We start from the raw sequence: 14169 nt of genomic DNA on the forward strand, positions 1-14169 counted from the left end.
TTATTACGATAACAAATACTTCACCGTTACGACCTGCATTGCTTGCTCTCACTGCCTTGACGCATCTTTGACATTGATGTCTCATCGCACACGGTTGAACTGTATGCAGCTGTATGTAGTACTTGCATGTGTCTTGATGTGTTGCATTTGACTCTGACTCCTCTGCTTCAGCGTCCCCGTGCTCTGGCCTGCCGCCTGCCTCATGGAGTCTCTTCCCTCCCTGTGCGTGTTGGTATACAACTACTTCCACCCGCTCCATGCGTTTCTCCCTCACTAGCGCACTCAAACATATAAACTGTGATTGTGTTGCAGTTTGTTTGTCAAATTTGCGATGATTTTTGGATACAATTGCGTTGTTGTCATCTGAGACTTAAGTAAAGGATTGCTATTTGTTTCTAATGTAAAATGCTTCTCTCCCTCTGCTGCTTCTCTCATGTCTCCATCCATCCATCCATCTTTCTGTTGGTCCATCCGTTCATCGGGATGCATGCAGATTTGGAGATGGAGAGTGTAATACAGGACAATGCATGGGTGGCCGACCCGCTTAACCACTACAGCCTAAGTTCAGGTAGAAAAAGCCCCTTGGCGTGCTGCCCTAAACTAACCCCAAACCCACTGTTTATTTTGTGCTACTCTCATAAACGGAGTTTGTATGGAGTTAGAAATGCAGTGGAAACTGTAAATTTGACTGCAATCTATTCTGCAACACCGGACAATGATTCCCCCCCATCGCAAATCATCTCCCCCCCAGTGAGATGAATGGACATGCAATGAATCCGTTCCAGCCACCACCAACCCCACCCAAAATTCATTTGTAACATGTTTTTTCTGAAGGAACGTCACACTCACACAGTATTCACAGTATTGCACTGTAGAAAAACTCACCGTAATAAAATTTCCTCTCCATATAAATGCGAGCACAGCGCATGACTGTCTATACCAAGTGAATTGTCTTTCCATGTTGTTATCTTTCTGTGGGTTCTATTGGCAGTTGGCAAACCAGCTGAATGGTGCCACCAACTGATATAGTTCTTCCACTTGAAGGAAACCAATGTGAATTGATGGTGGCTGGATGTTGCCAAGTGTGCTTTCACCATGCCGCGGTCTGGGTCCAAAGCGCACTTATAGCTCAGATTTTGCTCATATCACAAGACAAAAAAAATTGGGTCAAGTGATGGCTTGTGTCTTGAAAAACTTGCAAGTCAAGGCACTTAGATCTCAAGACAGCACTGAACTTCAAATTAATCTGGTATAGGATCAAACTGTCACTATCATAAAACCTTTATTAACTGTATGGGTTTAATCGTCTTTTCAACATCTACAACTGTTATACAAGCGTCAAAAGTAGTATAATTATAATTTTAAAAAAGAAGACCTGTACGGTTTATTCACCCTTTTATGATTGGCAACAAAGGTGGTGAAGGAGGAAGGATGCATGTTCCTTCATGTAAAATGCAACTCATATTGTGGTAAGCGTTCCTCTTTTTCCATTATTGTTGTCGTATCATGTTGAGAAGTCTGGACAGAGATATGTGTACCAATCAGGGAGATCAAGACAGATTTACAGGCGTCTCCCTTAATGTCATACACAATGATGGGTCAATCTCCTTATTTTAGTGAGTATCATATGGAAGTGTTAGTTGAATTCTAAATTTTACAACGTTTAGGTTCACAATTGGGAGTTCCACAATATCCGTTTCAGCACTGTCATTCTAAATAGAGACAGGAATCGACCTTATGATGCTCCACATAACAATAAATATTTGTTTGTGACCTCCCCAAATTATTTTGTATTAACTCATTCGCTGGCAGACATTTTCAGACCCTCTTTTACCCAAATGTTTGAAAAAATTTGAAAAAATATTAATGAGTTCCTGGGATTGAATGGCTGAACTGTGAAAACACAAGAGATTTTGTCAATGGCAGTGAATGAGTTAAAGTGGAAGTCACCCCAGACATATTTTTTTCAAGAATAAGTTCTATGCAAACCCATTAGTTGAAACGAGGCATTCTGATAATTATTGCATTTGTGGAATATGAGGTAATCCATCCGTTTTTAGCCATCTCCAGGGGCGGCCATTTTGTGGATAGTTAAGATCTTAACCTCATCTGGTTGCTACATAACAATTGTATAAGCCCATGTGAAAATAGACTATGCGAAAGATTGCAAAAAATGCAAATAATAGTCACATTTGCATATTAGGTTAGTCCTGCCCATCAAACTCTTCTTTTTTGCATAATTTATATTTTAGGTTTGTCAGAATATTTATTCCGGGCATCATCAAATGCAATTTGTCTATAAGAGAAGAAAACCTTAATGTGGCTGAATATAGAAGATGCATCCCTACTTTGAAGAGAGCAATCTTCTGTTTCCAGCTCTCGGTTCTCTGTCTTAGCCCCTGAAGGTATATGCAAATGAGTTGAGGGGTGAGCCAGGTTACTGGAGCATTTCTCAAAGCTGCTCAAGCTATCCTGTGTCTGGACGAGGTCCAGCTGTGTTTGTGCATGTCTGTTTGGTCGAACCTGAAAGACCGTGCTAGGGGTGTCGTGGTTCTGGGTCCTGGCTAGCCGTGATTTATTTAATCCTTTCACAGCAAGGGGGGGCCTGTAAACCCATCCATTGAGTGGTAAGCTTTGTTCTGCAACAGTATGAATCGCTGTCTCCCTCTCCATGGCGACTAAAAGAGCACATTCCTGCAGGGATCTACACAAGCATTGGGCAAAAAATGCACTCGTTCTTCCTAGATCCAATCTGCACTCTCCTAACTATTGCCATGCCCCAGTGTAATGATGGAAACGGATAGTACATGAGACTGTTAACCGTGATAAAGCGAGGACTTTGTGACACCAGATGCAAATGATTGCAGTGGACGCTGGGGAGGAATTTAGCATCATCACAGTGCAAACGGGGCATATAGTTTAGTTGCCATTCATTTGTTGATGAAAATGGATATTCAGCCTTCTTTTCCTTTGCCGTACCAGTTGCTGGCCCAGATGTAGAGCAACCCCCTCGTTTCCACGCCTATTGTCATGTCTGGGGACCTGTGATTTGGGCAGCTGCTTGAGCATAAACTCAATGAGCTCAAACAGCTGGTTATGTGAAGGAGGGAGGAAGTGATTGAATAGCGAATGTGTGAGGCTGAGAGTCTGATTTGTTCCCAAGGATCCCGGCTCATTTCCTGGTGCTCCAGCTCTGGGTTGTGAAATTCCCAAGGTCCCTTGTGTAACTTGTCTCTCCACATGAGTAATCTTAACGACTGAATCTCAGTTTGGTGGAGGCTGGTGCTGGAGCTTCTTAACTTGTTGCGTGCATGTGTGTCAAAGCTGGGAGTTTTTATTTATGTGTGGGATTTAACACTTTCATGTTTTCATGTTTAACACCACACTCTACTCATATTGTAATGCGGTGTTGGGCAACATGACAGAGGGCTTCTTGCCCTGTTTGTCCTGTAGGTTACCCAGTGAATACTTGTATCAAAGGTCAACTCCACCCCTCTACTTTACTGTCCTTACAATGTGACTTACAAGCAGTCTCTCTCCGACAAGTTTACTGCATACTGCAAGCTTGATGTTCTACCACTTTGAAAAGGAATGAGGAATCCCAAATTGAATGCACCTTTTTTATATCACAATTTGAGCTGCTAGAGTTTGTGCTGATTGCCTGGAGTTGTGCTCCATACTAGGCCGTTATTGTTCGGCAGACTTGTTGGAATTCTGAACCACTAAATAAAAGCCCTAAAGTTGGGACTAGCATGACCAACGTTCCATTCCATTAACAGAAAATGACAAACTAGGACATGAAGTTGAACGTGAATGTCAAGTTGAAGTCACATGAAGTGGAAGAGTCTGACTGCAGTCTCATGATCCTGGACCGTCAACAAATCAGTTTAGCTTTATTTTGACTCAACATCCATCAATAACAGCTAATTTCAGGAATTACAATAATTCATGGGAAGCAGTGGGGCCGCATTGAGGGAGAAAGTTGAAAGAAAGTCAAACTGTAATTGGCAGTTTTCAAGCGTCACAATCGGATGAGCTGGTCAATAATTTCTAATCCCAAAGTATATCGTCACTGTCCTGTGAAAAAGACTTATGTCCTTTTTTTTTCATTTTTCTTATTTTGATGTGAATTGGGCTTTCCGTGGATATTTCATTAACATGAAAATGTAAAAAAAAATAAAAAAAATGGACATGCATGTTTTTCACAGGATAGCGGCGATATCTTCTTCACCTAAACCAAACCTGCTAGAGTCTGACAATAGTTTTACCAGTATTTTGGATTTGTTCAGGTGGCAAAAATATGCAAAGAAAAATTACATGTCCTTCCTAATCTTGAAATATTTATTTATTTTCACTGATTTCACTACCTGCTGGTGGTAATTAGTCCACTCGCAAAACAATCGTTTGTGGCAACCTTAGTGTCGAACATGGTTTCTATTTTTTTTTGGTAATGCTTCATAAATAACAGATATATTTTTGTTTCTGTACATTATTTCTTTAGTATATTCTTGCGTGTGACTCAGCAGGATTTGAAAGGCGCATGATTCACCTCCCAGGCATTTTGTATTTTGCGAAGCGAATAGCTAATAAGTTGTGGTGTCCAAGTGATCCTGGAATGTAACCATGTCACATGATGGCCATTGTTCAATATTCAGAGGTCATTTGTACCAGTTTTTTAACTGAATATTTTTGGATGACGATAATGAAGCTGCTCAAGTGTAAAAATAAATAATTTCACCCTCCCACCCCAAATTTATTTGAGTGCTCAGTCCATGGTGCTCCGGTACCAAGCTCTTCAATATGAAACAACGGAGTACTAGTACAAGCAAACTCCCGTGAACAGAGGGCTGAGTATATATACCTTTATTTATTCATAGCACACCGCCTGGAGGTTTGATTTAAAGCATTATTTGTACCTGGTTTTGAACTAGTTAATTGTTGGGCTGTCGTGTCACACTCCTGCACCATACCTTTTTAATGACAACAACCCCTACAGTAGTTATGGACACTGTTGTGTTTGATTTCACCGTTATAAACCACGAGGTCAACCATTACTACTGCGATGTCGCCTGCGATTAAAAAATAAAAAACAGTTTGAGACACAATCGCATGCTGATATGATCCCCTTCCCTTAGTTTTTATTCTTCATTAAAAACTCTGAAACGTTTTCGTAAATCTCTCCCCAAGTGTTGTTCTGAAATGACCCATATATATTGGAGCACTTGAAGGCAGCACGAGTCGGCATGTAAACCAACGCTAAAGCGCAGGCGCGCGCACGTTTTGTAGTGGCACGCGTGTGGAGGGGAGATATTAGCTGACAGAGCAAAGAGGACGCTGTGGTCTGCGTTTCTCTTTTCGCCTGATTGTTTTTTATTCTTCAATGTTTAAATCTAGTTTCCGAATGTAGGATTGGTACACTTTTGTGCAGTTTTACGGCCGCTGAAGAAAAGTCCGTTTGGACTTTATTCGGGGGAGACCCCGGGGCGAGTTTAGTACTGTAGTGTGGAAGTAAGGTAAGAACTAAAATGTACTAGAATATCACGCGGTAGTTCCTGTATATGCGTTTCATAGTCGTACTTCCCGCTAATTAACTCTTTGGTTGGCTAAAGAGGTCAGCGATTTGGAAACTTGGAGTGTTGAAATGAATCGTTTTCTTTCGAAAGGAAATATGGTCACGACTGTATTGTTATCCTCCTTTTTATTCAGTGTGTATCCCTAAGTGTAATTATTGTTCATTTCTTTCACCTACAAAGAGATGTATAATTACGCTTGAATTTTCGAGTTGCCCAATACAATACAAAAATCGTTTACAGTATTTTATCTGCACACAACCGTTCAGAATTTTCTGCTACAAAGTTCACAACCAATCTAGTAAATGCGTTTTTTTACAGGTCTGTAAACGTGGTTTTAGCTCTCAGAATTTTAAATATTAAATTACGCCTTGTGACGTGTAATTTTAGTTGGATACGTGATAATCACCCCAGCAATTGTCTGTCAAGTATTTTTGTGCCCTGAAACCTGTTGATAGAAGAGAATATTTTTTTATTGTTATTGAAACAGTATAACGCAACGAAATGAGGTCAGCATCTCTGGTAAATACATAAATATCAAAGGTAAATAATGGAACTTCTGTCCTTCAACTGGCCAAAATTAGTGTTGAGTTGTGATTGGCTTGTTATTGGAGACTTAATTGTCCCATGCCCACTTTTGTTCAAACAAGGTCAGTGTTACTCATGCCTGCGCTGTTGTTTACACAGTCTTTGCAATGCAGACAGGAAACGTTAAAGTTGTTTGGGCGTGTAAGCACCAGGGTTGGGAGGGTTACTTTAAAAATGCATTCTGCTACATTTACTAGTTACCCGTTAAAAAATGTAGTCAAGTAACTATTCAAGTACCATCGTATTAAAGTAATGTAACGTGAATACTTTTGATATGCTAACGTGATCAATACTGCAGAGATGGGTGGATGAATGAATGGATATATAGATGTTAGCGTCAACCCCCCTGCGTCACAAACACATAAGCACACACACGTTTGTATAAATATGATCGATAATAAGTGAAGTCAACTGCGAAATTTAGCAGATGATATTGGCAATATGGTGTTTAAAAAGTGAAGATATGTGTGATTCATGACAAGAATTAGTGAAGTATTTACTTAAAGGTTGCAAGCATAGGGCTAGCCTGTATCGCAGTCCAAAACGCGAAGGCTTTACGTCAGGGGTGTCCAGCTCCGGTCCTCAAGGGCCACTTTCCTACCTGTTTTCCATCTATCCTTGCTGCAACGCACCTGATGATCGTTATCAAGCTTCTTCAGAGTTTGGACACCCCTGCTTTACGTGATTTAGTGTCAGAAAAGTATGACAGATTGTTCTCAAAATTCACATGCACATCTATATTTATGCCCACTTCAATTTCTGAAAATATAAAATTAATTGCCACAGTATTTGGGATTTCATAGGCATTACACTTTTTGCTCCCCATAGATGTATAGAGAAAAAGCTTCATATTAGGAAAAATACAATCAATCGTTACCTAAATTTATGTGCATGTCTCCACCTATGCTCACAATAATCCCTGAAAATATCAAAACAATCGCCCTAATATTTGGGATTTTATGGACGTGTAATCTGTTTGTTTGTTTGTTTTTTTTCTGTAGTTTTAACAGTTTCATTTTTGTATCCTTAATACGCACTACCGGTACATGTTTTTCGTTACTCCCCAAGCCTGGTAAGCACTGTTGTTTTTATGGTTTCTGTGGCTGTATTTTTTCATAGCCTTCATCACTTGTGATTGTAATGAATTAAACAAAACAATATACACATTTGGTTTGTAAGACAAACCTAGTATGTACTTTCTTAAAGTTGTAATATGTTCATTTTTTTGTTTATTGATACAGTAGAAATTGAAGTCAGACATTTGTTCCACAAACTTTTCCAGGAGAACTGTTTTAAGTTTCCCGCTCGAGCACCTCCAGTAACTGGGTGTGTCCAACTGTTTATTCCGGAGGGGGTTTCGGCCAAAGTGAATAGACTTAGATCATTTAAGACGATTATGTTGATTGTTGTATTCAGGGCAAGGTGGCACACAGTGGTTGTATCAGATAACTCAGGCTCAAGCTTTTTCTTTGTCTCTATGGTGTCGCTCTGTAACATCACTGGTGCGTTTCTATGGAGCTGGAATTTTCCTGCCCAACTGCTTCTCTTGAAAAGTCTCTCTCTGATTACATTGACAGGGCTGTGGCTTTTGGGTTGAAGCAGGGAAAAGAATGAACATTTGCCATTACATGGATAATTGTTTTCTGCTGTGATGCTTGGCCTCATGTCCTCGCCCCCCCACCCCCACTCATCATAGCCAAGCCTCAGTGGGGAAAAATGTTGTCACACACAAGCTGCAACTTAAACCAGCCAGTGGTCCTCAGGCTACAACTCCTGTTGAGCTCTATCCTGTCTGGATTTTATCTGTTTTATATTCAAATGCCACGGCAGGGCGGCAGGCTCAAATTTCCCCAGCTATCATCATCTGGATCCCCACCCCGCACCAGACTGCCACATGTCAAAGATTTATGACTGTGTTTGAAGAATACCATCTGATTAGAAATGACTTAACTGTGTTTAAAAGTGAATATCCATTTACTTTTGGGGGGGCGGCAGGGTTTGGTTAGGTCCTTGTATGTTTTAGTATTGTTTTCTGTGGTTCTGGGTAAAATGTTTCCAGCTTGATTACTAGCCGTGATATTGTCACATCCCAACCTTCTTGGGAATTGCCAATGAATGTTGTTTTGTGTTTGTGTGTGAAGCTTTAAAGGGGAACTCCGTCAGACAGGAATAGTCAAGCAAAAGATGCTATAGCATTGCATCATGCAAAATGTGGTCACTAGGGATATCTTAATATCAGCAATATCGTGATATTAAAATTGCCACGATATATCGTCGTTGTCGTGTCACGATATAAATAGCAGCAAATCTGTTTCAACCCAAGTTGGTTTCCATTTGTGCAGTTCTAGCACCCTCTGGTGGTTGGTTTACTCGTGCAGTTTAATTTGATGCCACCTATGTTTAAGATCCACGGTAATCGCCAATAGGAGCGCATGACTGGCCAAGCCGATTTCTTTGTGAATGCTGTTATGGACAAAAACAATATTGTGATCTTTTGTGGTTTTTTTTTTTTTTTTTTTTCAACAATAGAGTGAGCTTTTATACAGTATCGTGAGCTTTTTATATATAGCCAACCTCTCCACAATATCGTGATAATTATCGTATCATGAGGTTCATATCGTGACATTTGGATATCGTGACATCCCTAGTGGTCACCACTAGGGTTGAGCTGTTGCCAACCACTTATTTTAGAGGCAATATAATTAATCAACAGAGGTGGGCATTCCGTCTGACCGATGGACCGGTCCGCCTGTCCATCACTGAGGGATGCCCATTTTGTTGACGTTAGACAATTGACGGGAAACAAAAAAAAAAAGACGGAATAAGCACAGACAGAAGTGAATTTTCATCCGGCTGTGCGGACATCACTAACCTGGTTAAGTAGGAACGGACCTCCCAGTCCATCATTGACAGACGCCCGTTTTGCTGGCGAGAGACGGAAACGTGTCCCAGAGTGCATTGACTGTATATGTACATTAGGTGGCGGTATGCACCAAAGAGAGAATCATGAGTTCCTCAGGCTGACTAAGAAGCACCGTAATAAAGTAGCTCTGAATACAGAGAGAGTTTAACAGAGATGTTCTTGTGAGTTGAGTTTTAATGGCACAAAAATAAGTTGTTCTTGATAGAAACAATGAAAATTTGTAAGTGTTGACTCATGTACATTAAAACTTCTTCTGATTCCAAAACCACTATCCCTATAAGAGGTCTTAACGATAAATGTACTAGGGACAGAGTAGCAAAATTAAAGCCTAGCTATCCTTAAATTAAATGACTTTTACACAGCTGGATGATCAGCAGTGTTAAGCAGAAAGCTACTGCCTCACAGGCTGTCATCTCTCCTGACATAAAGCAGATGGGGAGTCTGTCTGACCTCTGGAGACATACGCTTGCTATTACGTTCCTCTTCCTTATGTCTCTCAGCCAGTCTGGATACATAAGAGCAATGTGCCTGATGTAAACTTTGTATTAACGTAGCTACCTCAACAGACTCATGTTTGACACTGTAATGCCAACATTTAATAATACCATTTTAAGTAATGACCCACTGTATTCCACACCAAAAATATTAGATAACTATTAAATTAGCTCTGTGGACTGTCAGTTAGGTTCCTGCATATAGTTTAACCCCATGGTGTATACTGTACCTGTATTCAACATGGAAAAACGATTCTTTATCTTAACTAATAGTCTCTAGCGTAAGAGACACACTAGACACTGGTTCTTTTTGTTGTGTATTCATAGTAGGGCTGTTCGATTTTGCCTAACAAGAAAATCCCGATTATTTTCTCTCAACCCGATTTTACGTTTACGATTACGATTTCTTTGTAAAATAAAAAATAATGAAAAATGAAGTATTTTGAATGTCTTTTATTTAAACTGAATTTTTCTTTCTTTGATCTCAAAATGCCAGTCAATTTAACTTAATACACACATACAATCCATTGGGATTAACAACATTTTACTTACACAATAGATTTCAGATCTGTTCTTACTTAAACCAATAATGAATGAAGAAAGTGCATATACCATCTGAAACAAAATCATCAACATGAGAGAAGGTAGTCTGTAAACCAAACAGTCTGTCAGCAAGTCATTTTGCCAACCAGCTAGTGACCAGCCTTTCACCTTTCTCTCTGGTCTTACTTAAACATAAATCAATGATTAGTGCAAAATTGTCACTCAAGAATACAATGCACTGTCAGTGTTTGAATACGGATACATAATCCGGTTGTAGAGGAGAAAAAAAGGGACGCCTTTCAGGCGTTGAGTAACTTGCTCATGGGTTGTATTGTACATGCGGGGCACACACTACACTACAGATCTATATTTGCCGGATTTATTAACTAAACGCTCACTTGCCTGAGCAAATAGCAGAATCGACAGTAGCCATTGATGTTGTTGTTGTTGTTATCGGACTGCGCGCTCGTGGGAGGAAGCGGAAATGCAGAGGAAACTACGGTGGCTTGAATACACTAAAAATAAAAAAATCGAACGTGCCGATTTGAACATTTTTAACATTGTTTTATCCACAAAATTCGGTTTCGGTTCAAAATCGTTTAATCGAGCAGCCCTAATTCTTAGTATCACATTTATTGGAGGATTGGGTTGCATGACTATATTAAGGTCATCATGGTAATATCGCTTTTGATCAGAGATTAAACAACTTCAGACGTTATGTACCGGTAGTCAAAAAGGGGGTGTTGATAGACGATTCAACGTCGATTTAATTAATAATATCATTGATTTTATTTACAGTTCTCTACTCTTGTGTGGGCTTTCACCTCGAAACACATGCTCCTTCACTCACTTTTCCCGTCGTCCTCGGGTGGACTGACTTCGCGGTAGGCCTGAACGATTTATCGCTTTGGGATCGCAATCTCAGACAACCCGATTTTGAGATCGTCAAAGCTGTGTTTTTTTTTTTTAAAGCGTACTTATGCTACTGTGAGCAGGTCATACTAACCAGCGCAGAATTGGTTTGAATAAAAAAAAAGGAAAGAGAGTCGTGTCCACGTCACGCTGTCGCCCGAATTTCAGGCTTATCGCTAAGCCCTCGGTCTCTGGTTGAAGCAGTTAAGTCTCTTATGAAAAATATGGGAAAAGGATTGACATATAAATGTTACATTTATGTACAAAGAACATGTGCAGTAGTACAAAATGTAAAACATTTTTGGGTTAAATGTAATTTCATATACAGTTACACATAAATGCATATTTATACTTGACGGCAAGTAATACAGTAGGTCTTGCCTTACTTGAACCATTTTTAAAAACTTGAAAAAGGACTGCCGTCCTCACAAAATCTGTTTTAGTGTCCTTGCATTATTAGAGTAATAACTTTTAATGTTTTTAATGGTAAAATGGCATTTTGTGTGATGTTTGTAAATGTTACTGTACATTGTGACCATTGCACTGAAGCTTGATTTTAAGAAAATCGCAAATTGAATCAAAATAGTAAAATCGCAATACATGTTTTTTCCTAAAATTGTTCAACACTACCCCACCCCCTGACTAGTTCATCCAGTCACATTCAGACACTTTCTCATGCATTAGTATGAAGATACCTTCATGGCCTCACAGTCAACTGAGTTTTAAAACTTAGAGGGGGAAAATACCTTGCAGCTGACCTGCACTAGAACTTAATCCGTAAACTCTTTGTCGTTCTAAATGATGAATAACACTCACTTGGTAAAACATTGTGTGGATAACAAATAATGAAGAGCATTGGTCAACACACATACAGTACAGTGACTTCAACACAAAGATCAGTCCGCTTCATGAAATGTAAACAAATGTAGTATTTACTGTTGACAAGCTGAAATTCCGAGCATTTGGACAATATTAAATTAAAAAGGTATCAAATATTGTTACTGTTTAATCTGATAGTCGATTAATCATTGCACCTCTCCTAAAGTTGTTATTTTACGGTGGCGTCGCATTTGACTGAAGCCAAAATGAAACAAAAGAGACAGAACTAAGCGACTTGTGTAGGAGTGAAAGTTGAGCTTGTGTACTTCATTTAGGGGTTCTCATATCTGTTCTTCCTACTTTCTGTCTTCAGTGTCCAAGAAGCATGGCAAGCTGATCACCTTCTTGCGCTCCTTCATGAAGTCCAGGCCCACCAAGCAGAAACTGAAGCAGAGGGGCATCCTCCGCGAGAGGGTGTTTGGCTGCGACCTGGGGGAGCACCTCCTCAACTCTGGACATGATGGTGAGACATCGTTGATTTTGATTTGTTCTGCAGAAGTATAGTGAAGACTATAATCAGTTCTACATGCGTTTTCTAAATTAGCACAGGGTCACGATTGACTCAGCGAGGTCACCAAGCGATGAGACAGTTTATGCTTGATCGATAAATCTGAATGTGATTTCCGACGGTTAATTTTACCGCTTCAAATTGAAAGTATCGTTTTTAGCATCAGGCAGTTGTCTTCTGACTTCTCCCATCCTGTGCGCGCCACAACAGCAAAGAAAGAAAGAAGACACAAACTATACACTGGCTCCCAATTAACTGTAGAATTCATTTTGAAATGTTGCTACTGCTCTATGAATTACGGGTTGGTTCGGTTCCTGAATACATTAATGAAATGCTGATTGAATATAAACCCTGAGATGTGCAGACTCAATTAGTCGAGCCCAGAGTTCAAAGTAAACATGTTGAAGCTGCATTTAGCCGTTATGCTGCACACAAATGGGATAAGCTGCCAACAGAAGTGAAGTCAGCCCCGAGTGTAATGGCTGCTTAACTCATATTCCACAAACGCAATATTAATCAGAAAGCTGTGTTTCAACTAGTGGGCATGCTGGGAACATATTCTTGAAAAAAATATGTTTGGGTTGATTTTCCCTTCAAGCAGAAAAGTCCACTCCTTTTTAGCCATCTCAGGAGGCGGCCATTTTGTCACTTCTACTGACAGAAAATGACAACATGACTGCTCAGGGCTCAGATAACGACCAATCACGGCTCAGCTTCAGAAAACAGGTCAGCCGTGAAACGTCGTTACCTGAGCCCTGAGCAGTTGTGATGTCATTTTCAATCGACAGAAGTGACAAAATGGCCGCCCACGGAGATGGCTAAAAACGGGTGGATTAACTCATATTCCACAAACACAATATTTAACAGAAGGCCTTGTTTCAACTAGTGGGCTTGCAGAGAACATATTCTTGAAAATAAAAGTTTGGTTTGACTTCTCCTGTAAATGAGCAATTCTGTGTGCATGTGTCATGAGGTCAGTCGCAAATTAAAATAATTCATCCAAAAAGCCAGAGGAGGAGAGAGGGGGCTGATCTAAAATTAGCGTTATTAGCTAATGCTAAATCAATCAGCAGTGGCACATAACAAGAACCTCAACTGGCTTGACGTTAATGTTAAATCTAGGACTTGAAGTTAAGATAAGACTCAGAATGAATACCATTAATTATTAATCTTAAAATATAATAATAACACATGATTAAAGTTAATATGAGCACATTTGTTATTTCAAAAGTGTGTATCAAACTGATAGCCCTTGGCACTAATCGGTAGCCAAGAAGTAGCTTTCAGTCCCAAAAAGGTTGGTGACCCCTGCTCTAAATCTTTTTGTGTTGCTATTCTAAAAAAATAATAATAATCATGCCACTTGCATCTGAGCTACATCTAAATTTGTTTCTACTTTTCTTTTAAAACATGCTTGCATTGGTGTTAATTTGGAAATAACAATGTTATGAAACTATATTTCATATAGTTTATATACTTGAAAGGTCAGTCCTGTAGTACATGACCAAGCCATAGCATTTGTGTAGACAAGCTAGCTGGCACGACGACAATGAGATTTACCCCCAAATAATTGAAGCAAATTCCAGGAGGAGTGTATATGAAACTGGTAGCCCTTTTTGTTATCAGTTCCTAAGAAGTAGTTCTCAGTTTCCAAAATGTTGGTCATCCTTGCTTTTTGAATGTTAAAAAAAAAATCATTTTAACCCCATCTTGCAGAGACCCATGATATCAACATTATGCCCTCTGCTCATC

At 39.7% G+C, this 14169-nt stretch overlaps 1 protein-coding gene across 5 annotated transcripts in view; it reads left to right on the forward strand.

The window, feature by feature from the left end:
- Positions 1–14169, forward strand: part of arhgap32b (Rho GTPase activating protein 32b) — a 98629-nt gene that overhangs the window by 70956 nt on the left and 13504 nt on the right. For 2 of the 5 annotated variants that reach the window (XM_086012840.1, XM_086012843.1), the window contains 3 exons: positions 172–222; positions 494–568; positions 12223–12372. In XM_086012840.1, the coding sequence (XP_085868966.1) occupies positions 172–222; positions 494–568; positions 12223–12372 (276 nt within the window). Of the gene's footprint in view, positions 1–171; positions 223–493; positions 569–5295; positions 5514–12222; positions 12373–14169 lie in introns of those variants that run through there. The other 3 variants (XM_086012841.1, XM_086012844.1, XM_086012842.1) reach the window with 3 other exon arrangements.

The sequence above is a fragment of the Filicampus tigris genome, chromosome 17 (genome assembly GCF_054856515.1).
Source record: "Filicampus tigris isolate MCC_2025a chromosome 17, RoL_Ftig_1.0, whole genome shotgun sequence".
Taxonomy (NCBI): Eukaryota; Metazoa; Chordata; class Actinopteri; order Syngnathiformes; family Syngnathidae; genus Filicampus; species Filicampus tigris.